This window comes from Lutra lutra, chromosome 8 (assembly GCF_902655055.1).
Source record: "Lutra lutra chromosome 8, mLutLut1.2, whole genome shotgun sequence".
Classification (NCBI taxonomy): domain Eukaryota; kingdom Metazoa; phylum Chordata; class Mammalia; order Carnivora; family Mustelidae; genus Lutra; species Lutra lutra.
The window spans coordinates 72169286-72194761 of record NC_062285.1 but is presented as its reverse complement, the minus strand read 5'-3'; the positions used below and the strand labels follow the sequence as shown (position 1 = coordinate 72194761).

The 25476-nt window shown below is 37.3% G+C and overlaps 1 protein-coding gene across 1 annotated transcript in view; it reads left to right on the top strand.

Moving 5' to 3' along the window:
* Positions 1-24712, top strand: part of ST8SIA1 (ST8 alpha-N-acetyl-neuraminide alpha-2,8-sialyltransferase 1) — a 170886-nt gene extending 146174 nt beyond the window's left edge. The window contains exon 6 of the mRNA XM_047742609.1: positions 24622-24712. Coding sequence (XP_047598565.1) covers positions 24622-24648 — 27 coding nt within the window. The 3' untranslated portion in view covers positions 24649-24712. The remainder of the gene's footprint in view (positions 1-24621) is intronic.
* Positions 24713-25476: the final 764 nt, after the last annotated feature.

The window sequence follows — 25476 nt, the reverse complement described above, 5'->3', positions numbered from 1 at the left end:
TGTTTGGCTTTGTGATGTCTATTGCCCCTGGCTACAGACTAATTTTAGATTATATGTAACTTGTACCTGAAGCAGTGGGCAACATAACTTCACAATCTATGTGGAAAACAATGGAAGAAATCCCAGGATTCTGAATTTGACAAAAATATTCTTAGATTATTCAGAAGCTTTACAGAAGTGTTAGAGATGATTCTGAAATAGAAAAAAATATCAAGAACATTTCTTCTGGTCAGCAACTGTCACAGTTTTTATAATGTATTATATACAGCTTTCTATTTCTTTGAAAAATCAGACTCTGTAATTTTAATTTTTATGTTTAAAAATAGTGGCTTTGTGAAATTTTTAACAGACAAATCCTTGTTAGGAAGGACCTAAGAGGTAAAAAAACGGCACAGTCCACCAAAAACTTTAGGGAATTCTGATTGTGTTGTTCAAAAATGTTCCCACCAGAACCAGGTAATAGTATCTGCTCCCTTTATAGAGTTCCAGGGATCAAGAGCTGTAAAGACTTTTGTGAGAACCCAAGGACAGATATGCGGAGGCATAAGGACTGAGAGCATCACTATGCTTTTTATATTTTTATCTTCCCAGTGTGGAGGTCAACTCTCAGATGATGACTTTTAGTGAGTGCACATCAGGAAGTCGGTAAACAACTACAAGGCACCTAGAACTTAGGTCGAGCCTCTGGCAAAATCTGTAGTAACTAACTAAATAAAGCCAGCCACTTGGGTCTCTGTGCCAGAGAGAGGATGAGGCAAGTGGAAAGGAGGAGAAAACCCTACTCCCAAGCTCTCAGAGTACAGAAGGGTCAGAGAAGTCTCTGCCCTTGACCTTCGCTTTCCAGCACTATCTATTTCTATCTCTACCAGGAGGCTGGGCTGTCTGTGGGGTCAAGCTAGTAGCCTTGTGACTGGGGACTTGGTGTGAAAACTTGCTGAGAAGCTTAAAATTTTACACTGCCTTAAACAGTATTTTTTTTCCCCCTTAAATTTATGCTCTCTAAATTTGGGTGTCCTGTGACAGAATTCTGGTCACCCTGACCTAATTATGGCCCTGTCAGTGATGATTAAAAATGGAACATTTTTCCCATTCAGATGAATTTTCTGAGTTCTTGAAGCTAGGGAGATAGCAAATATAGTTGACCCTTGAAGGACACAGATGAGAACTACACGGGTCTGCTTATACATGGATTTTTTTTTTTTAATAAATGTAGTGCAGTACTGTAAATGTGTTTTCCTTATGATTTTCTTTTTTTTTTAAATTTTTTATTTTTTTTTAACATATAATATATTATTAGCCCCAGAGGTACAGGTCTGTGAATCGCCAGGTTTACACACTTCACAGCACTCACCACAGCACATACCTTCCCCAATGTCCATAACCCAACCACCCCACCCCTCCCCCCTCCCCCCAGCAACCCTCAGTTTGTTTTGTGAGATTAAGAGTCTCTTATGGTTTGTCTCCCTCCCGATCCTATCTTGTTTCATTTATTCCTTTCCTACCCCCCAGACCCCCCACATTGCCTCTCAACTTCCTCATATTCCTTGTGATTTTCTCAATAACATTTTCTTTTCTCTGACTTACTTCATTGCAAGAATACAGTATATAATACAAATAACATACAAAGTATGTGTTAATTGACTGTTGATGTTGATAAGACTTCCAGTCAAAATTAGACATAGTCGTTATGGACTAGTTATGTTTTGGGGGAGTCAGAGGTTGCAAACAGATTTTTGACTGCATGGCAGGGTTGACCTGATCCCCACATTGGAGCGGACTGTGTTCCATCCGTTCTTATATAGTCTCTTTAAAAGCTGGGGAGACTGATCCAAAACAATCTGGAAGCCTAGAATATTTGTTTTTGATTCCTAAATACGAGGGCAGAATATTTAGGTTGAACCCTGTAAGATTCCTATCTTTTAAGTGGAAAGAGACTTACATGAAGCTACAATTGCTATAGCCTTTTTTCTTTGTATCATCAGAAAATGGTTACGGTTGACTCTAACCTCAGCCAAGGTGTCTCTTGCATTTTTTACATACCTCCTAGTGGTGAAAGATTGAAACAAGTCAGGAAAGGAAACCTCATTCAAACATGAGAAAGCCTCTGCTCATCATCACAATAAGGAAAAATGACATGTTTCTGTCTCCCTCTTCTGATTTTCTTCTTTCTGGTGCCAACACTTCTGATTTCTTCTCTAACAAATAAGGAATAAATAACTTATAAATTGACATATAATACCTGTGAACATTTGTGCAATAATCAAAGCCCACAGCTGTAACTTTTTTAAAGCACAAGAGAGGAATTCTATTTTGTTCATGGTCATTTCTGTGCCTACCTCCTCTGTGTTCTTACTGATCTTGGCATTGTGCTAAAATCCTTTCTCATTTTGCTTTCCCGTTAAAGCTGTAGGATATAATCAATGATGCAAAGCTGTCTCAGAGTTTTATAGAATAATATTCAAATATATTGATCATGTCTCTTTCTGCTTCTATATAATTAGATTTTCCCCCAGTTATTTGTCATTTTAAAAGCATATGTTTCACATGATACCAATGAACATCTAAGGGGTATGAGTTTATCCAGGGCAGAGAAAATTGGGAGTCAGATATGTCTGTTTTTCTCTGTATCATAAGCGAAATGGAAAATTGTAATAAAAAAGGGTTTAAGCAAAATGAAAAAGAGAGAGATAAAATTAGGATTTTAATTGTGGAGGACCCCTGGGAGGGATCTGAGTATGAAGCTAAGCACAGAGCACAGAGGCTGTTGTCCTTGAGTGCAGTCCCAAGAATAGAACCTTTCAAAACATTTTAAAGGAAATATATTGTTATGCCGTTGTTATGGCTCATGATGAAAAGACACTAGAGGAAGCAATGTTGAGAGGCAGATGGTGAGACACTCAGGGAAGAAAATGGAAGAGCCGCACCAGTTTACCTACTTGGCCCTTCTGCCCCAACTCCGAGTCATGCTTTCCTTGGTATCTGAGCTGGGATATGCAAACGCTGCCATTTTCATGGCCCCTTTTTATCTCTACTTTGACGCATGCACAAGATTATTATTTAGATCTGGCATGGTGAGGCAGCAGTAGTAGGAAGTGTCACTTTGAACTTGATCCTTTGAAACATGGTCACCATATGCTATGCCAAGTGACAGTTGCAAAGATTTAGATGCATTTTCTCCCCTCTGTTCTAGTGTAAACACACACACACACACACACACACACACACACACACACACACACACACACACCCTGCATTATTTATGCCCATTGAAAAGAGAAAAATGGCTGAGCAGGTGGGGGTGGCAGAGGGTGCCTTAACTTTTTCCGGGTTGGGTCCCACTTCCTTCTGTATTTCCTTCCTGTGCCCCAGTCACTTTAGAGGCATAGCCATGTCTGTTCCAAGTTGTATCTTTACCATCAGCAAGAACTCTTATAAATGTAGTGAATGTGACTCTTTTATATAAATGCACAATAGTATATAGGCCTTGGAGACATCTGATAATGGTATGTAAATATCCTTTGTTGAAGTAGTAGAACCTTCTTATAGAGAGCTCCTTAGATGATAGCTACAGGAAAACTAAAAATGATTATATTAAAAATGTTTGTTCCTCCAGCAAACAGTAGCATTCATGGAAGCAAGGAAACAATTTTTTTCTATTTCTCATTCACTCTTAAGCCCCAATTCTTTGTGCTTTCCTATCCATATGTTACTATAGACATCCCTCTCGACATACAGGATTCCACAGTTTGTGGGGATTGATGGCCACAGGGGTACATCGGAGTCAGAGACACTAGAGGGAAGCGGGGAGAACGGACAAGGAGCAGCTCCAATGAAAAGCTTGTTTAATTTTTTTAAAAGTCTGGAACATCATTAGAACTCTAGGTACCACACAGCAAAGTTGGTCTGAAAAGCTTTGAGGAATGAAAAGTTTCCCATTGTTCTCTTTACTGGATGATTGCACCTTCTGTATCATTCCACATGTGTGCAAGCTGTTTCTCAGCCAATTCCCAGATGGGAGGTAAGAGAAAAATAGAGAAATTCAAATATTCTTTCTCATACAGTGTAGTTTGACTACCAGTCCGATAATGCAATAATTCTGGAAAAGACTTTTTAGATTAGACTATAAAATTGAAATCACCTTTGAAGTATATATGGAGTTACTTTTTCCTAATAAGGCTAAATTCCACTGGCAGGCGGTGTGAGGGAAAATCAATGCTTTTCATTTCTTCTATTTTTTTTTTGAAGTTTCATATAAAATGTAGCAGGTAAGAAAAAAACCTTAATTGATACTTTTTATAGTGTGACTTGAAAAAACAGTATCTATCTTGGTTCTGCTGAGTTGGTTTCTACAGTATCTAAATGCAATGTCATAGGAGGAGATTTGCTGTAAAAACATGTCTTTTTCTTTGGTGTGTTCATTGTAATTATGGCTGGTAGTGAGAAGGTTCAGTAAGTCTCAATTTCTCTACCTCCCTTACTTGGAGAAAATTTGGAAATGTACCCTGTGAATAAAATGATTTTTTTATAGCTTGTGAAGTCTTTTTATTTCCCAGAAGTGTATGGGTAATTCTGTTTCCTTTTCTGTTCCTCTGTTTTGTATCCATATCAGCTACACTGATTTTTTTTCCTTCTGGATGAAAACTCATGCTGCTGGGTGAGAAAATTATTTTTGAAATACAGAACTCTAAATGCTATGAATAGAATACAAGAACACTATTGTTACTCTTGTGCAGGTAAAAGACCTTATCTATTGGGCAAAGTAGAAAGAAAATTGAGCGCTTCTTTAATGTGATATATGTACATGAGCCTATTTTTTCCAGTGATAAAATTTTCCCTTTATGTAATGGGTTGGGATCAGTGTGTGTGTATCCTAGAGATACTTTAACAAATTCCTAACAGGATTCAAAATATTTAGATTCCCCTTCTGTTCATATGGGTGACTTTGACAAGCCCGAATGTGCCTTCTTGTCTAAATTATTTAGATAATTGCTTCGAGCCCCCATTTCCCTTGGGATCTAGTGGCCCAGTTCTGTCAGACACTCTCTCAGCAGCAGGGACATCAGGCAAAGTGACCTTGGTCCATTCTTTATCATACATTTCACCTCAGATATTGATCAAGATGCTTTGTACAGATTTCCTTATTAATTCTCTGCATTCACTCTCACACAACAGCCTTTTGGGCTACAGCTATTTTAAGAAGGTCATTCTGTTACCTAATGTTAAGACTTCACGGTATTTAGCTGAATCATTCAGGGGTAAAAAAAGGCAGAACTCTAGTATAAATGTGGGTTGCCCTAACCTATTCTCAGACCATATGGAGAAAACAGATTTGACTTGTTTTTACCAACTATCATTAAGTTAAAAAAAAAAATCTAGATATTACTGAGCTCAAGAACATTCAAAAACAGATATTAAGAATCCAAAAGCATTAATTACTCAAGAATCTCTAAACCGAAAAAGAAGGTAATTACAGTCACAGACTAGATTTTTGCTTGAAAACTTATTATTTTGGATATACAGATTCTTGATGACATGAAGAACCAAAGATGTAGGATTATTGAATTGAATTTTGTGGGGTTCATTGTGAATGAGCTGGAGAACATGGGATGAAGTTGAGACTGTATCTGACTATGCTTAACATGTATAATTCTAAGACATATCTAGTTTCTAGGATTTTGAAAATATGGGAAAACAAAAACCCTTTATGTTTTCTTTTATATAGATAGAATTAAAGTTGTTTCTTTACCACACAAGAGTCATGGTTTCCAGGCATGAATTTAAAAATCAGTATTTGGGAACTTTTTTTTTTTTTTTTGATAATGCAGTCAAAAGTTATAAGGCAATTGAGAGTGTATTGTTCTCAAGATTTAATCAGGAAGATTTCAGCTTTTGCATGTGGAGGAGGGGTGAAAATTAAGAATAAGAATGCTCGTTTGGTGGGTCACTTTCATCAGCCTCCCACCAGTTGGATTACTGATCTCCTGGGACATGGTTTTCTAACTGAATGTTCAACGTTGGCCTTTGCTATGACCGGCGGGGCACTCGATGGATGTTAGAAGCCAGGTTATCGATTCCATGAATGAATTCCATACCTGCTACCAAAACCACTTTGTATAGAAGCCCACCGACAAAGTAGTGCGGTAATTGAGAAAAGAGATTAACTGGTATCCATTTAGCATCCTGTTTTGTCTGGACCTCTTATAAAGGTAGTGTTGTTAATCCCTGCAGAGGCCAAGAATGATTACCAGTACTTTCCATCATGGAGCATGGGACAGTTTGTTCTCGCTGAAATAGGTATTTATATATTTTGGATTTGCCTTTCCTGTCCTTAGTGCTTCTGCCAGTACCCCACCTATGAACCTACATAATGAATTATTTATCATATCGGTATTGTATACAACATGGAGCATCCTTTTGGCCAAGAAGCACATTTTACAGCAAAAGAGTGTAGAAAGGGGCTTATGCCTATGGGATTAATGGGTATTCTCTTTACCATATTATGTGGAACATTCATTCTCAGTGGGAGGAATATTGCCTCCACAAGAGGCAAGAGTTGGTTCTAAAGGAAAAAAAAACCTTAGATATTACAATGACTAGAGGAAAAAAAAAATCTTAAAAGCTTCCTTGGGGGCAGAGATGGGGATTTAAAAAAAGGGTTAGAGAAATGCTGATCTAGAAGCACTTGCCCTACAGAACGTTGGTAGGGCCTAATAGAGACTCATTTTAAGAACCATCTGAGAGACAGTATCTTAGGGGTGTGGCACCATCTTGTAAGATGTGGTGTGTGTTTTACATAGTGACCAGTTTTTCCTGTATTTAGATACTTGGATCACATTTAGAGTATTTGGATCTGGTGACTAAGGGATGGAAGTAGGAGTGAATTCCACAAATTGTAGTATATTGTGCTTCTGTCATGGTTTAATTCAAAATACTTTCCAGTATTTTAATTCAGAATACTTTCCAGTTACCTTGTAATTCTTCTTTCACCCATGAGCTTTTAGAATTATATATTCTAATTCCCAGTATAAGGGGGGAGGGCAGTTAATGGTATCTTTTTAATCTTTTTTAACTTTAATTTTTTCATGATCAAAGAATACCCTGTGTGATTTTAACTTCTTGAAATGTATTGAGACTTGTTTTATGGCTCAGCTTCCACAATTACTTCGAAAGTAAGTATGTTCTACAGTTGCTATCAGGAGTATACTAAATATGTTTATTAGGTCAAGTGTATCTTCACTGATATTTTATCTATTTGTTCTATCAATGACAGAAAAAGAAGTCCTAAATTCTCCCAATATGATATGCCCACGTCTCCTTTCATTCTATAAATTTTAGCTTTATGTACTTTGCCGTTCCATCATAAACTATATAAAGTGAAGAGTGTGACTCCAGGCCAAACAACTATGCTGCTCCTTCATACCCAACTATATGCAATTATAAGGCTTGGCCTAGCAGGCTTCCTGTGGAGAAGCTGTCCTGCCCACACCATATTTGTACGCAGCCAATGTGCTGGTCTTCTGGAGCGGATTGCAGTCAAGGACTCAAGACCCCGGAGACAGCTACTATCATATGGGTGTCTGCATTCCTAGCCTAACACCTCAATTTGAAGGCCTCAGTAGGGGTCTACGCAAAGCAACTTTTCTCCACTTTGACTCAATACTTTCCCAGGCCTAGTTCTTCCCTCTGTCCCTGCTGGCCCTCAGGTACATAAAGAGGGAGAAGCCTTTCGTGCTTCTTGGTGTGAAACAGTTCCCCCACCTGCACAGCATCTCCTGATTCCCCCTCCACACCCCCGCCAGTGCTATTTCATGAGGAAAAATGAAACCCTTAGGAACTGGGGCCTGTTTTTGCTTCCTGTTTGCAATGTCACAGTAAGTGAATAAAGTCTTGATTATTATTTTTAATTTGGCTCATTATCTTAATTGGCCACCTCGATACCTGATTACTTGAAAGATGCATTTATAACTATTATATTTTCTTTAGGAATTGACCCTTTTTTGTTATACTTATAACAACACAAATATTATGCTATGAATAAATATCAAGATAAATGTGTAAATTTCTTTTGTTAATTCTGGTAATCCTCCTTGTTTTGAAGTCTACTTTGACATCAAGAAAGCCTTACAAGATTTCTTACGCTTAATGTTTTTATGATATATCTTTTTCTATCCTTTTACTTTTATCCTAGTATATTTTTAAAATGCCTTTCTTGTAAAAAAAACAAACAAACATGTAGTTGGGTCTTGGTTAGCTTTGTATCTATTTTGACTATCTCTCCCCTTTAACTGGAATGTCTAACCCCTTTATATTTAACATAGTTGCTGATTTGGGTGGGCTTAAGTATATCATCTTGCTCTTTGTTTTCTCTTTATTCACTGTGTTCCTTTTTCCTTTCAGGCATTGTCTTGCTCTCTTTTAAATTAATCGTGTATTTTATTAGTATCTTACTTTATCTCCTGTATTAGCTTTTAACCTACGCTTTTATTGAAGTTCTTGCTCTAAGGATTATAATATGCTTTTTTAATCACAGTCTAACTTGAAGTAATATTATGCCACCTCACATAAAATAAAACAAGTTTACAACAGGATAAGCCACTTTACTCTGCCCTTCCTGTCCTTTTCTCCTATTATCATATATTATGGACTGAATGTTTGTGTTCCCTACCCCCGACTTCATATGTTGAGACCCTACACCCCAATGTGATGATATTGAAAGGTGGGGCTTTGAGAGAGAAATAGGATTAGAGGAGGGTCATGAAGGTGGAGCCCTTATGAATGGGTTGAGTGCCCTTTTAAGAATGACAAGAGAGGGGCACCTGGGTGGCTCAGTGGGTTAAGCCTCTGCCTTCAGCTCAGGTCATGATCTCGGGGTCCTGGGATCGAGTCCCACATCAGGCTCTCTGCTCCACAGGGAGCCTGCTTCCTCCTCTCTCTCTCTCTGCTTGCCTCTCTGCCCACTTGTGATCTCTCTCTGTCAAAATAAGAAAAAAAAAAAAATCTTAAAAAAAAAAAAAAACTGACCACAACCCCAAATCCTTAAAAAAAAAAAAAAAAAGAGTGACAAGAGAGCTTGCTTCCTCTCTCTGCTCTCTTCCTTGGAAGGATACAAGAAGTCAGAAGTTTGGAACCTGGAAGAAAGTCTTCACCAGACTTGACCATGCCAGTACCCCGATCTTGGACTTACAACCTACAGAAAGGAGTGAAATAAGTTTCTGTTCTTTATAAGCCATCCACTCTATGGAACTTTGCCATTGCTGCCCAAACTGACATGAAGACATCATGTATATTACTACCATGCATGTTATAAACCCCACGATATACTATTGTTTTTGCTTGAAGTAGGCGGTTATCTTACAAAAATTAGGATAGTATGATGTACTTTTTCATGTTTACCCCATGTCCTAATTTCATGCTTTACAATCCTCCCTGTAAAACTGGTATCATTTCTTGACAGCCTGATGAAATTCTTTTAGCTTTCCTTGTAGTGCTGATAGTAAATTCTCTCAGGCTTTGTTTGTCTGAAAATTTCTATAATTCATCTTTATTTTTGAAATATATTTTACTGGATATAGACTTCTAGCTTGACAGTTTTTTACTGTTAGCATTTTAAATATGTCATTTCATTCTTTCTGGTTTGTCTAGTGTTTGATGAGAATTTTGCTAAAATTGCCATTGTATTATACTGTTATATTTGCTTTATTTTCACTAACTTCTTTTAGGATTTTTTTTCTTCATCTTTGGCCTTCGACACTTTGACAGAGGTCTCACCTTTGGACTTAGCAGTATCAGAGTCCCTAGTTCTAATTATCACCAAAATGTCCAAATCTACGTGAGTTCTTGTGTTTTTCAAGTCAAGACTTACTAACCTTTTCCCATCAAAGTTGTTTTTGGTGGTGGCTTAGTAGGGAGGGGAATGTCAGGTCAAGTAGATTACTGGTGCACCTGAGGATTTTCCAGTCCCTTGTGCTCCCATTACCAGCAGCTTGAATGATTATTATTATTTATTTTTATTATTTAATGAACAAGTTACCTGATATCTGTGTGGGAGATGAACATTACACTTTAATTAAAATAGAATTGGGAAGTTAGTAAATTTTTAACAACTTTATTTAAGAATAATTTATGTCCCATACAATTTACCCATTATAAATGTATAGTTTGATTATTTTTAGTAAAATTTATGGTTGTCAATCCATTACAAGAGTCCAATTTTATAACTGTTCTGTTATACCCCAAAAGTTCCCTAGTTCTACTTTATGGAAAACGCCTGCTCTCAGCCCAACAAATCTGGATCTACTTATAGTTTTGTCTTTTCTGGAAACTATGCAATTGAAATAATAATACATAGTCATTTGTCTCTGGCTTCTTTCACTTACCAAATGTTTTTGAAGTTCATCTATGTCATTGCATGTATCAGTAGTTTGTTCCTTTTTATTGGTGAATAGTATTCCATTGTATGCATTTAACACATCTAGCTTATTAATTCAGCAGTGAATGGATGTTTGCATTTAAGTGATTGCCTATTTCGAATAATGTTTCTTTAAACATTTGTATGTAGATTGCTGATTCACATGGTAAGATTTTCCTTTTAAGGAACTATTAAATTGTTTTGCAAAGAAGCTATACCATTTTATACCACCCAGTGTAAATGTATGTTTGTTTCTTCACATCCTCAACAACGCTTGGTATTGTTGGGCTTTTAAAAAATATATCCATTTTAGAGAGTATGTAATGATGTATCTTTGTAGACTTAATGTTCATTTCCTTAATGACTAATGATGTTGACTGCATTTTTGGTGCTTATTAGCCATTTATATATCTCCTTTAATGGAATATCTATTAAAATCTTCTGCACTGCAGAGACACCTGGTGGCTCAGTCAGTTGGGCCACTGCCTTTGGCTCAGGTCATGATCCCAGAGTCCTGGGATTAAGTCCCGCATCGGGCTCCTTGCTTAGTGGGGAGCCTGCTTCTCTCTCTGCCTCTGCCTGCCACTCTGCCTGCTTGTGCTCTCTCTCTCTGGCAAGAAAAAAAAAAAAAAGTCTTCTGCATTGCCTGTTTGGGAGGGTTCCTTTTATTATTGAGTTCTTAGATTTTAAAAAATACCTTTGTATACATGTCTTTTCTCAGGTATAATATTTGCAATTATTTTTTCCTTATCTATGCATTGTTTCTTAATTTTCTTAATAGCATCTCTTGAAAATCAAAAGTTTTTCATTTTGATGAAGTTCATTTTATGCTTTTCCATGAAGATAATGCTACTGATGTTATCTGAAAATAAAAACACATGTATTTCTTTCTTTTAAATAAGTATGCCTTTCACTTCTTATTCTTACTAAACTGACTAAAACTGCAAACACAATGTTAAATAGAAATGCTAAGAATGGATATCTTTGCCTTTTTCCTGATCTGATGTGAAAATGTTTTATTTTTCTGGATCAGTATAATTCTAGCTGTAATTTTTCTTTGTATATGCCCCTTATCCAAATGAGAAATTTGATTTCTATCCCTAGTTTATTGAGAGTTGTTAACATGAATATTTGTTATTTACAAATTCATTTCTGTAAATTTATTGAGATGATCATCTTTGGTTTCTTTATTCTGTTAATGTGGTGTATTAAAGTAATCAATTTTAAGATATTAAACCAACCTTGCATTTTTGTAATAACCTGCTTTCTCATGTTGTTTAAAATTTTTTATGTATTTCAGGATTTGGTCTGCTAATACTTTGGTAAGGATTTTGTATCCGTGTTCATGAGGGGTATTGGTCTATTTGCTTTCCTTGTGATATTTTTGGCTCTGAGGTAATACTGACTTCATAAAATAGGCTGGGATATGTCTCCTTCTCTACTTTTAAAAGAGTCTGCCTGAGATTCATATTATTTCTTCACCAAATTGTTGACAGAATTCACTAGTAAAACTATCTGGACCTTAGTGTTTTTTGATGGGAAAAATTTCAATTAGCCATTTATATTTCTTCCCTGAATATAGGTATTCAGATTCCACAAGTTTGTTTTGTTAATTTGGGTAATTTGTCTCACTTCTTGGCATAAACCTTTAGATGATATTCTGTTATTATCCTTTTAATTTCTCTAAGTCTGGGGTGATATCTCCACTTTTACTTCTACATGTATAGTTTAGGTCTTTCTTTTTTCTTCAGCTTAGCCTAGTTAAAGTTTAGCAATTGTTTTTGTCTTTGTAAAAAAGAAATTTTGGGTTTCATTCATTCTTTTTTTAAATTTCATTTCAGACACTTGGGTGGTTCAGTCGGTTAAACATTTGCCTTTTGCTCAGGTCATGATCCCAAGATCCTGGCATCAAGCCCCACATGGGGCTCCTCCTGCTCAGTGGGGATTTTGCTTCTCCCTCTGTCCTCTGTTCCTCCCCCTGCTTGTGCTTGCTTTCTCTCTTTCCCGCTCTCAAATAAATAAATAAATAAAATCTTTTAAAAAAATAAGATTTCATTTGATTTTTGCTTCAAGCTGTGTTACATTCTTCTTTCTACCTTTCTCTACTTTGATTTGTTCCTGGAGGGATAAAGATAAAGTGCTATGGTAGTTTAAACAATGATTACTTCTCAATCTTGAGTCTGAGAATCATTGAGGAGAGAGTGGAATTCAGGCTGGATCTTGAAGAGGAATAGTACATCATGATTATGTATAGATAAAAAAAAAAAATAATGAGGTGATGGGGAAAGACATTTTAGGAAGATGGAATAACACAAGGAATCCAGGCAAGTGAAAAGTATATAGGAAACAATGGATACTTCACATTGTGAAATATACCAAAAAGACCAAATATACCACCTATAACAATTAATTTAAATGTACTAAAGTCTCCTGCTAAAAGACAAATGTCCCACCTTTGTGTTGTGTTTGTCAAATTGGAGTTTTGTCTAATTTGTTTATATTTAATATATTTTGAAGCTATGTTATTAGGTACAGTTTTAGAACTGTTAAATCTTTCTGATGACTGAATATGTTGAATTTATTCCAGAATACAAGGAGGCTTTAATATTAGACAATAATATAATGAATCACATTAACTTGATTAAATCATGAAATGTCATTATTGTATCAGTAGTTTAAGAAAAATCACGAGGAGAAATTTAATAATCATTCCTGATTTTTAAAAATTTTTTGTCAGTTTAGGAATAGAAGATATGGGACACCTGGGTGGCTCAGTCAAATAAATGTCTGACTGGATTTCAGCTCAGGTCATGATCTCAGGGTTGTAAGATTGAGTCCCCCCCCACTGGGCTCCACACTAGGCATGAAGTCTGCTTAAGATTCTCTCCCTCTTTCTCTCTATCCCACCCCCATCCTCTCTCCCTTTCAAAAAAAAAAAAAAAAAAAAAAAGAAAAGAAAAGAATAGAATAGAATTTTCTTAACTTTATAATGGTATCTACCCAAGAAAAGCATAGCAAAAGTCATTCTTAGTGGTGAAACATTAGAAACATGCCTTTAAGAATGAAGAATGAGAAAAGGATGTCATATTATTCAACATTGTCCTTGGGATCTAGTGACACAATAAGAAAATAAAAAGAAATAAACACAAAAGAACTTGAAAGGGAAATGCAAAGCTCTTCTTTATGAAAATGATAAGAAACCCAAAATTATCATCTAATTCACCTATCAAAGTTTGCTAAATCTATAAAATTAATGCACAAATTTATCAAAGTTACCAGACATAAGATCAACATATGAAAGTTTATTTCATTTTGTATCACCAGTAATAGTTATAAAATACTAAATGAAACCATTTATGATCATAACAAGAATAATGATGTATCAATCCATAATAAACACAAGAAAAGATGCACAGATCTTTTATGGAGTAATTATAAAATGTATTGAAACACAGTAAAAAAATATGTACATTAATTGGAGAAATGCACTATACACATGAACAGAAAGATTCTTAAAGATGTCATAGCTCTTAACATTGATCTAGGCCTATAGATTTTATTGTGTAACTTAACTTGTAACTTGTATGGAAAAGAAAAGAGCCAAGAATAGCCAAGACACCCCAAGTTACTATAGTTTCAGTGAGCTTCTCCTTTACTGTTAAGGTACATTGTTAAGGTGCAATGTTAAGATACATTGAAAATCAAATTACAGTGTACGTTATGTGAAGCTGTTGGATACCAATCCCAAGTGACTTTCAGCCAGTCCACCATTAACTCAACCATGATCATTCAATTATTTTGCCATGTACACACAGTGGCATTTTTAGAGCCGATCTCATTCTTAGATTTCATGTTGTAGCTTAAAATTGATATATGGAGATAATTTTCAGTTATCAGTAATTATGTGTATTATCAGAGTGATAAGCTAATTTTTATCACTTGTGCTCACTATCATGATATCTTTAACACCATTAACACTGTCAATATGATTTTGAGGAATGTTCCTAACTTAACGGTTTCACAAGGATTTTCAATTTACCATTATTATCGTTTCTACTTTTTCCTCAAATGAATCATGTAGCATTGGAAGCAAGCAACTTCTATTTCAAATTATCCTGAAGGAACTGACAACGTAAATCTTACCAATCATCTTGTACAATGCATGAACAGATCACAACATTCTCTCATTACTTTAAAGTATCTGTTATCTATTCAGAGGGGTGCTGGCAAATTTTCTCTGGTTGCATTTCTTGATACATGATAAGCAATCTGTTTGTATTAATCTCAGTAATAAACTACGACATAGCTCTATCGACCTTTGCAGTTCTCGTAGAAAACTTAGTTGTTTTACAGCACAATCTGGAAATACAATAATTCTTCCAAAAAATATTCAGTTCACACTAATCAATGTACAAATTCACTGCATAAATTTCCTGCCTTTTTGCATACATAATAGCTGTCTGTTTTTATGCCAAATTATGGCTCTCTATTTATACCTGTAGATATGCAATTGTTAGTGTATCTTAATATATATCTTTTTAAAGTATTGAAATGGCAGTTAAATTTAACAAAAATGGGACAAGCAAAGCCCGTAATTGAACTGATGTGAACCTGAGAGGTGCCCTAATCAAGTTTGCTCCTGTGTGGGCAATGATGAGGTCATGAGCACCACATAGCTAGGAGTGATACGGAGAGACATCAAGTGTAAGATGTGGTTTGATTTCAGAAGTGTTAAAATGTGAAAAGGTGTATTTTGGAACCAATAAAAACACTTTATCCTCCATTCCTGGGGTGAAAGAGAAGGCAATTTGGAAGGAGGCAGAAGCACAAGTCAGTGCTGCAGCCGAGAATTAATGAGTTCTCATATCCTGCAGCTGGTCTTTCCCCTCAGAAGAATAAATTAGAGAAATAAGAAAAGGACCGTGAATTAATGGAGTCAGAGATCATTCCCTTGAAAGCTTGTTCCATGAATTCTTGTTCATCTGGGCTCCTTCCAAAGGCTGGTTTTGCACACTAGGGGGCTCTAACACACAACATGTCAAATGAAATACTGGTAGCCTGTTCTTTAAAAAAAAAAAAAAAAAAGTTTTCTCAACAAATATTTACTGAGCATGAATTGTTAGGCTCAGAGTGAGGAAAATAAAAATGAGTACGTTCTATACTCAGCTTATAGGAGATTGACAGTTTGGTATAGGAAATGAAGCACATACGAAAGTTAAAATGAAGGGAGGCATGAGACAGTGTTGGAAAACAGCAACAAAGAATTATAAACTGTCAAAAGAACAGTGAATCCTTCCTTAGATCAGCTTAAATTTCTTTGACTTGGTAAAAAAAATTTAAACATCTCCCTAAATGAAGTGGCCAGACCCTATATTTCAAGGGACCATCCTGACTGGGGTATGGGGCAGGATGGGAGCTGAGACACTGGCCCCTGGAGAGTACCCTCGAGGGGCTGCCCTTGTTCGCATCACTGGCACTGGCTCTTCTCCTCTTGCCTTCCTCTCTCCTTCCCTTCTCTTCCTAGACATCCCTTCTTTCGTCGTCTTCTTTCTTGGAAGATTCCAGACTCTAATGACCTGGCAGCAACTCTACTATATGGCCTTAATCTCATGGGCAAGGCAAATTCTGGGACATCTTCTTTTCCCAGAAAATTTGACGACTATCAAAACCCCTAACTAATATGACTGCATTTTCTATTGTGGTCAAAATTGCGACAGGATGTTCAGAGCCCTCTGAATTAGGGAGGCAAATTTGTAGACCAGGAGCAGAAACAGGACTGCAGAAATACTGACCTCTAACCTTTACCATCACACATACACATTTTTGCTCACTTCCTTCCTGGGGCTTCTTTCCTCTTTCATTTTCTGAACTCCTAGACTACCCAAAGTTACAATCTTGGGAACATTTTGAAATTTCTTTCAACAATCTGAGAGGTCTACTCTCTTATAGGAGGTCGAGGTAAAAAAATTATTGGCTTTCTCATGTTTTGTTTACCTTCTTAATGGAGAAACAGCTATTTGAATGAAGATTTATCTTATTTATTCAAAATTTTTAACTTAAAAGAACCATCAGACTTAAAAAGCTGTAAAAATTGTATTCCAGTAGAATCTTTACTCAGAGCCAACAATCATTGATATATATTTTTTAAAGATTTTACTTATTTATTTGACAGAGAGAGAGAGATAGCAAGAGCAGGAACACAAGCAGGGGGAGTAGGAGAGGAAAAAGCAGGCTTCCCACTGAGTAGGGAGCCCAATGCGGGACTTGATCCCAGGACCCTGAGATCATGACCTGAGCGGAAACCAAGAGTCTGAGGCTTAACTGACTGAGCCCAGCAGGTGCCCCAATCCTTTACTCTTAAAATCTTCAGCATTCATCTCCTAACAGCAAGGACATTTTTCTATAAAACCATAGTACAAAAATAATTTCAGAAATTTAATGTTGATATAATAGTATAATCCAATCTAAGTTTATATTCAAATTTCACCAATTGTCCCAGTAATGTCCTTTATAACTTTTTTTTTCCTGTTCTAAGATCCCATCTAGGATCATTTTGAATTTAATATCATGTCTTTTTAGTCTCTTTCAACCTGAAATTATTCCTCTACCTTTATCTTTAACATTGAAATTTAAGAGTTCTGGTCAAATTAATGTCTCTGAATTTGGATTTGTCCGATATAGTCTCATGATTTGGTTAATAGATTTTTGTCAGGAATGCTACAGATTCTGAGACATTATATCAGAAGGCACAAGATTCCCCTCCTTAGGGATTGAATTTTTTTTAATCCTCAAGCAACGCCCGTGGGCATTTCCCCACTGCCTGCCCAACAGAGTGTGTTGTCAAGCTTTTAAATTTTTAAATCAGTGTGATAGGTGTAAGTGATATCTTAATATAGTTCTTAAAAATGTTTATTAAAGTAGAATTCAAGAAGAATAACAAGAATCCATTTTGAGTGCATAATGTGATGAATTTGACAAACCATGTAAGATCTAGATGATGCCTGTGGTTCTAAAAAGTTTCTTGTTACCCTTTTCAGTAAATCTCCCCAAATTCTGGTCCCAGGCAATTGCTGATCTGCTTCCTGACACAATATATTAGTTTTTTGTACTCTAGAATTTCATATAAATGGAATCACATAGTGTGGACACATTTGTGTCTGGAAGGAAGAGGATACTGGTGGTATTCTTATGATAGACAAAGGAAATGAGATTTATTATTTTTAATATAGTCCCATTTGTATATACAGGCTAGCTGGTCTATGCATGCAAATAGATTATAAATTTAGATTATAAACAAAGCTGGATTTTTCTAATCTTAAATAAAATACAGTCTCTATTCTAAATTTTCTTTTTGGTCTTACTATGCCAACATCCTAAGCCCAGAAAGAATGATAGAAATATAGCATCTCTAAAAATCCCAAGAGATCATTTGAATAAGCTCCAACCTTATTATTAAATGACATTTTATAAACCTCTGTGACAAAGATTCTGTATCTTCCAAAGGAGTTGCTCTCCATTTTAGAGAAAACTTCTTTCTCCTTGGAAACTATAGCAGAATCAATGGTTCGTTCTTAACTTTTCCCTGTGTAATAGGTGTCTATTCCAAGGCTCATGAGAAACAAAAATTGTAACTATGATGTTATATTTATTGCTGACTTTACTTGGTGTTAGTGCTGCTTTTCACAAATTAGGTGTGTGAGCATGGTGTGAGCATGGTGCACAAACAGGACAGATACAATAAAGCTAGATCTCCTGGATTCACACCTCTAATCACCCCTCCCAAATCAATCTCTATGTATTTCATATTCGGAGCTAAGCTTCTTGGCAATGACAATCAATACGTGTGCGGGGCTCAAAAGGAGAAAAGCAATTACTCTTCATACTTCAGAGAAACACCCACACTGTGGGTACAAAATAGTTCCCCAAACTGAACTTCATCTACATAAACTATGTCTCTGAATCAACAGCTAAGTGAAAAAATAAAGCCCTGGTATTTAAAGGCAGTAATACTTTGGTTCAGTGGCCTTTTGATTAGACAGACTTGGGGGTGCTTAGAAATGACACACTGAGAAGAGAGAGGGTAGATGTGTGATTGGCAGGCAGTGAGGGTGGAGAAGACAACGGCGTGTTTCATTACCAAAACGATAAACCTACACAATAAATGACCTTAGCAAGAAAGACAAAAACATAATTACATGATATTTCCCATAGTTTTTTTTTTAAGATTTATTATTTCTTTTAATTTTTAAAGGTTAATTTATTTTGTTGAGAGAGAGCGTGAGAGTGGGGGCGGGGGGCAGAGGGGCAGAGGGAGAGGGAGAGAATCTTAAAGCAGGCTCCCTGCTGAGCATGGAGCCCCACACAGGGCTCAATCCCTCAATGCTGAGATCGTGACCTGAGCTGAAACCAAGAGTTGGATGTTAACAGATGGAGCCACCCAGGCACCTGGGTATTTCCAACAATTTTAGATTATTAATTGAAAAGCAACAGGGGAGCCTGGGTGGCTCTGTTGGTTAAGCATTTGCCTTTGGCTCAGGTCATGATCCTGGGGGCCTGTAATGAAGCCCCAAATCAGGTTCCTGCTCCGCAGAGAGTCTGCTTCTCCCTCTTCCTCTGTCCCTCCCCCTGCTTGTCCTCTCTCCCTCTCTCTCTAATAAATAAATAAAATCTTAAAAAAAAAAAAGAAAGAAAAACTATGAATTGACCTGCTGATTGAAAAGACTTCTAACAATTTATGAAGAAAGATAAGTGATTTATCAGATAATTTCAGTAGCAACATTCGAGGCCCACCTTATATTGAACACACACAAACAGTAAATAGCAAAGAGTGTTGCAATAATCTCTGATCGTCAGGTTCTGGGTACTGAAATATTTTCCTCAATAATTTTAACAGCTTCACTGAGGTATATTTGGTATACAAGCAACAGCACATATTGAAAGAACACAGTGGGCATAGGGACACACCTGCAAAGTCATCACCACAATTAGCACAATAAGCACATCAGTCACACCTGGAAGATTCCTGGCGCCCCTTCATGGTTCTCCCTCCTGCCCCTCCCTACCATTTTTGAACCTCGGGCAACCCCAGCTGTATTCCATCATCACAGACACATTTACATTGTTCAGAATGTTATATAAGTAAAGTCATGCAGTATTGTTTCCTGGCTTTTTTATCAAGCAAAAGTCTTTTGAGATGCACGCACGCGGTGGCCTGTTCACTCCGTTTTATTGAGTAGTACTCTGTCACACGGATGCACACATTTTTTTATCCCCTTACCTCCTGTTGGACATTTGTTGTTGTTGTCTTCACTTTTGGGCTATTACAAGTCAAATTGCTATGAGCTGTTGCTTTTCTTAGCGTGGAGAAATTTTTCTTTATCCTTATCTCTCTCTCAAACACAAGAAGATGAAAGATAGCCTGAGAAGCTACGTATTGAAATGACAAATGAAAGGCAACATGTTTGCTTAGGGAAGTCAAGTTAATTTCTAAATGTTTAATATAAAAAAGAAAGCATATGTCTGTGCCTTCCACTTGGCCCTCTTCACTCATTTACATCACCTCCCCAGCCTCTGTGGGTGTGACTCGATCTTGTAATGACCCCAGATGAGAAACAGACCCCTCTCTCTGGCCCCCAGGACTCTCCAGCGCAGAGACCCAAGCTGATCTTTTAACCTCACCTTCTGCTGCTCCTAGTCTATCTTCAACCTAGGTTGTCGCTGAACTCTTCAGGCACTGTCCTTGAGGTGTACAGTCTCTCTCCCGCAGCACCCCCACACCATTTTTAGAAATGGCGATGCACCTCCACTTTGTGAAAATCTTCCTGTCTTCAAATCCTTTGTCAAAGGCCACCTCTCCTTGGAGCCATTACCAGTCTGTTCCTCTGACCTGCTTTTTCTCTCCTCCACTAACACAGCCCTGTATTTCCACCGAACTCGACCCTGGATTCTGCTCTAAGTTTTTATTTCCCACTGGAGATTATGCCTAGGTTTCTGGAAGACCTCAAAGATGCAAACAATGTTTTTAGGAGCAGAGGAGAGTGAAGAGAATATATTTATTAGGACAATAAATAGCAGATATAAAATTCTGATATTTAAAGATTTATTACCGGGACATTTTATTCACACATGTGTACACACTCACACACACACATGCTCTTGCACAGATACAACTCAGAGGATACCACCTAGTGATTAAGAACAGGGGCTTTCGGGATGCCTGGGTGGCTCAGTTGGTTAAGCAGCTGCCTTCGGCTCAGGTCATGATCCCAGCGTCCTGGGATCGAGTCCCACATCGGGCTCCTTGCTCATCAGGGAGCCTGCTTCTCCCTCTGCCTCTGCCTGCCATTCTGTCTGCCTGTGCTCGCTCTCTCTCCCTCTCTCTCTCTGACAAATAAATAAATAAAATCTTTAAAAAAAAAAAAAGAATAGGGGCTTTCAAGTTAATATTTAACACTGACAGTAGTAGGCTAGTTAAGTGTATTCTTAAGTAAATTGTAATCCCACTGAGTCTGTTTTTATCACTAAAGAAATATGAGTTTAATAGTATTTCTTTGATAGTGTTGTGGGGAGTATTAAGTAAAGATAGGCAATAGAACACTTAGCACAATGGCTGACATGTAATAAGTACACCATAGATGGTACCTGTTGTGAGAGTGGCAATATTTTCAACATAATTAATATACTTTCTTCTTTTGAATTTCCAAGCACATGAACTGTACCTCAGAACTCCTAGAAATTGGGAAAGGGAATTAGCAATTATACAAAAGAAAAGCAAATAAAAGCCACTTTCCATATTGAAAGTAGAATTACGCAACAAGACATGTTCTTATAAACCAAATTATCATTTTGAAGGAGGATTTAAATACTTCCTTGAACATTCGCTCCCCTCCCCTTCTAATTTTTCTTAGCACATCAAGGCTAGTCTCTTTACCATCCTAACAAGGGCTTCATGGTTAGTTACTCTTATGGGGGTCTGGACAGTAAGATCAATGTGGAGAGTCTGCCCCTTTCTGGCCCCAGGGGATTATGGGAAGAAGCATGTGAGGAGATCTGGATTTGCATGACTTGCTGATGGCAGTTGTCATTTCTGTCACCCCTGTGTCACAAGCCAAAGCCCTTGCTCTAGCTCCAGCATTGCCATTGGCTCGGTTGTCACACCATGAGGGTCCCCAGCTCTCTCTCAGACAGGAGAAAAGCACTCCTTGGAAGGGGAGCTGAAAGGGGTTTCCTGGCCCATACAAGTAGAACGATTTGGGCCACCATTCAGTTTTTGAGCTACCAAGTCTCTCTCACAGGACCATCCAGTGTTACCTCTAAACACATTTCTTTCCTTCTTGATCAGGCATCCTTTCTCAGCCTTCTTCCATCTCAGGATGGGTTTACTCGAAAAGTGTATCTAGCCCTCATCTCCCCTATCCATTTTCTACAATGAAAATAATTTCATATTTGAGGATATGAATAATATATGTTCCCAGTAGAAAAAATTCAAGTCATCATTAATATGTATATAAACAAGAAACTGGTACTTGAAATCCTTTCATCCTGAGATAACCACCATTAAAATTTAATGCTTTTCCTTTCATATATCTCTTTATGCATATAGATATGTATAGGCATTTATTATATGTATATGTAATTTTGCCTAGTTTATATCATATCATGCTTGCTGTTTCGTCAGGAAGACTCTTCTTGTTCTCTGTTTTTATTGCCTCTTTCTTCCTTTCCTTCTTTGCACACTTCTATAGCTATTCACACGTGATAACTAGCCCTACCTTTCTCTTACTGTATTATCATAGGCACACAAATACATAGTGTGCCATACATACATAGCTAGAGAGAAATTGAGGCTTGAGGGCTACTGTTTGCTTTGTAAAAACAGGACCGTATGGTGTACATTTTCTTTGTATGCTGCTTACACCCTCAATGCATCTTTTTAATGGCAACATAATATTTCCCAGTATGGCCCGATCCAAATTCATACAACCATTTCCTTACCAACAGGAGTAAGATGTGTGTGAGTAAGACATTGTCTCCAACTTAGGAGGGTTTAACAACTTAGGATTTTTCAACTTCATGTTGGTAAGAAAGCAATATGCATCTAACAGAAACCATACTTGGAATTTCAAAATTTGGTCTTTTCCTTGGCTAGTGATATGCAGTGTAAGACTTGTGACGCTGGGTGACGGCCACGAGCAGAATTCCTGTTCAGCCGCGCCATCACGAGGGTAAATAGTCAGTGCTGACCACCATTCTGTGTTCCCTTTAGGTATAGTGTTCAGTAAATTTCATGTCTTGTTCAACACTTTTTATAAAACAGGTTTGTGTTACATGATTTTGTCCAAGCGTAGGCTAAGTGTTCTGAGCATGTTTAAGGGAGACTAGGCTAAGTTGTGATGGTTGGTAGATTAGGTATATTAAGTGCATTTTCAACTTCTGATATTTTCAACTTATCATGAGTTTATAGGGACAGAAGCCCATCATAAGTTGAGGAAAATCCTATGTACTTATGATCCATTTGGATCTGTAGTTTGTCTCAAACTTTTTGTCATTTAAAAAAAAATTTAAATCAGTTTTTAAATCTTTTTCGTATAGATGATAATGTCATACCATTTGGAAATATTTTCACAATCTTTATTTATCTTTTGATTTGTGATATCTATTCCCATTAAATACTTATATTCTATCCTGTCAAAATGTCTTTTATTAATGTCTTATATTCAATTGTTAAACCTCCTGGAGCTGTCTTCCATTTTTATTATTTTTACCTTATTTCTTTAATTTTTGCTCTGTGTTTTGTCATTTTTCCTTCAGTGGTTTTTCTAGGCTACCTATTGCGTATTTATCTGTAACCAATTTCTCCTTTGATTCATTTTCTGTATTTTGAATCCTAAATCTTTCATTTTAAAAGGTCTTTTTTAAAGGTTTTAATAGAATCTCTTTAAATGTTCTTATTATTTATTTTCTAAACTTACATTGTCACTTATCTCTTCCAGCAATTCTAAGTCACCAAATCCTTCCAGATCTGGGTGTTTTGTTCATAGTTTTTCTTTCCAGCTGCTCGCTTGTAATTATCAGTCACTTGCTCATGGTTTTCCACCCTCAGAGCTCAATTCTGTTAGGTACCCCATGTTGGCAGCAAACCTATCAGTGGTGGGAGATACAGCACGCTCTGCTCCTATGGAAAAGAAATGCACCCCCTGACCAAACGAATACACCTGATCCAGACACCAAGCCAAGGGCTGTCTCTTCACTACAAAGACTTAAAGTCTCAAAGCATCAGAGGGAAAGGGGGAAGAAAAGGAAGAAAGGAAGAAAAGAAGAGAGAAAGGAAAACAGAAAGACCGACAAAGAGGGGAGAAGGAAGGAAAGAGCAAAATGGTAGAAAGGTTATTTGGTAGAGGGCCCTAGCCAACATTCAGCAGCATCTCCTCCTCACTGTAAGTAAGTCATCTTGGAGCACCAGCTCAGTCTTCACATTCCTCCAGCCCTAGCTATCATGAGAAGACTCTAAATGAGAATTGCCCAGTGAAATCATAAACTATGACAGACAATACACTGTTGTCTGAAGATACTACATTTTAGGAGTGGTTTGTTAGGGGTGCCTGGGTGGCTCAGTTGGTTAAGTGACTGCCTTTGGTTCAGATCATGATCCCAGGATCCTGGGATCAAGCCCCGTATCAAGCCCCCCATCAAGTCCCACATCGGGCTCCCTGCTCAGCAGGGAATCTGCTTCCCCCTCTGTCACTTCCCTCCCAGCTTGTGCTCTCTCTCTTGCTCGCTCACTCCCTCGCTCTCAGATAAATGAACAATTTTTTTTTTTAAAAAGGAGTGGTTTGTTATTCAGCAAATAGATGATAAAATGATCAAATGGAGATTGGTACTTGCATATGAAGTGTTTTTATAACAAAAACCTATAACATGTAACATTGACTTGGGGACTAGACAGTGAGCAGAAACCTGACAAGCCACCAGAACCTTGTTAACAAATTCTTGTAAGACAGTGATTAAGAGGGGCGTGTGGGTGGCTCAGTGGGTTAAGCCTCTGCCTTTGGCCCAGGTCACGATCTCGGGATCCTGGGATCGAGCCCCCAATTGGGCTCTCTGCTCAGCGGGGAGCCTGCTTCTCCCTCTCTCTCTCTGCCTACTTCTGTGCCTACTTGTGATCTCTCTCTCTCTCTGTCAAATAAATAAATAAAGTCTTTTTTTTTTTAAAGACAGTGACTGAGATAATGATAAAGTGATTATTGGAGGCTGAATGAAAGAGGATATGAATCATATATGGAAGAACAATTAGCACCACTCTTCCCTGAGTAAGTATGGAAAATAGGAAGAGTACTTGACACACATGTGGCTTTGTGAAGGAGATTATCAGGAAAAATGCTGAAAGTGATAACTGGTATCTTCTATTGCTTATAATAAAAATGGGAAGGGAGTTGAACTAAAGAAGAAACTGCCCAGGTTTTAATTAGAATCTAGTGGAAATAGAGGGGGCCCATGACAGTCTTTCCAGTGAGCAAGATGGTCTCAAAGTAAGGAATGACACCAGAACAAAGATCACATCCATAACACCACCAGCAAAACACGTTCTCAAGGTGAAAATGAAGTTAAGGATGTGGTCATAAGATCCTTTAATGACACCTCAGAGAGATTAAAACATGTTTGTGCCTCACAGACTTCATAGGTAGGCTACAGGCTTTTAAGAATCTTAAGGGCTTAATTGAATTTCAATAAAATAAGATTTAAAAAAAGACTCTTAGAGGCATAAAAAGAAAAGAAAATCTTAAGGGCACACATGTCAAATATTACCTGCTAGACAAATATTACCTTAAGGTTTCTAAGAACCTTAAAGACGTAATCTCCAAACACCCCCATGCTCATCCCAAAGGAGAATGCAGCCTATTTGTGGATGTGGCTTTTGTCTCACAGAGGGAGCACCAACAGTAACCACAGAAAACCTAGATACTGTTTTTTAAGCAAATGAACAAACCAACCAACCCCCTACGTGGACTTAAAGGGACAGAGCCAACTCTACAGGAAAAGAGCTATAGGACCCCAACCTTCTACAGGCA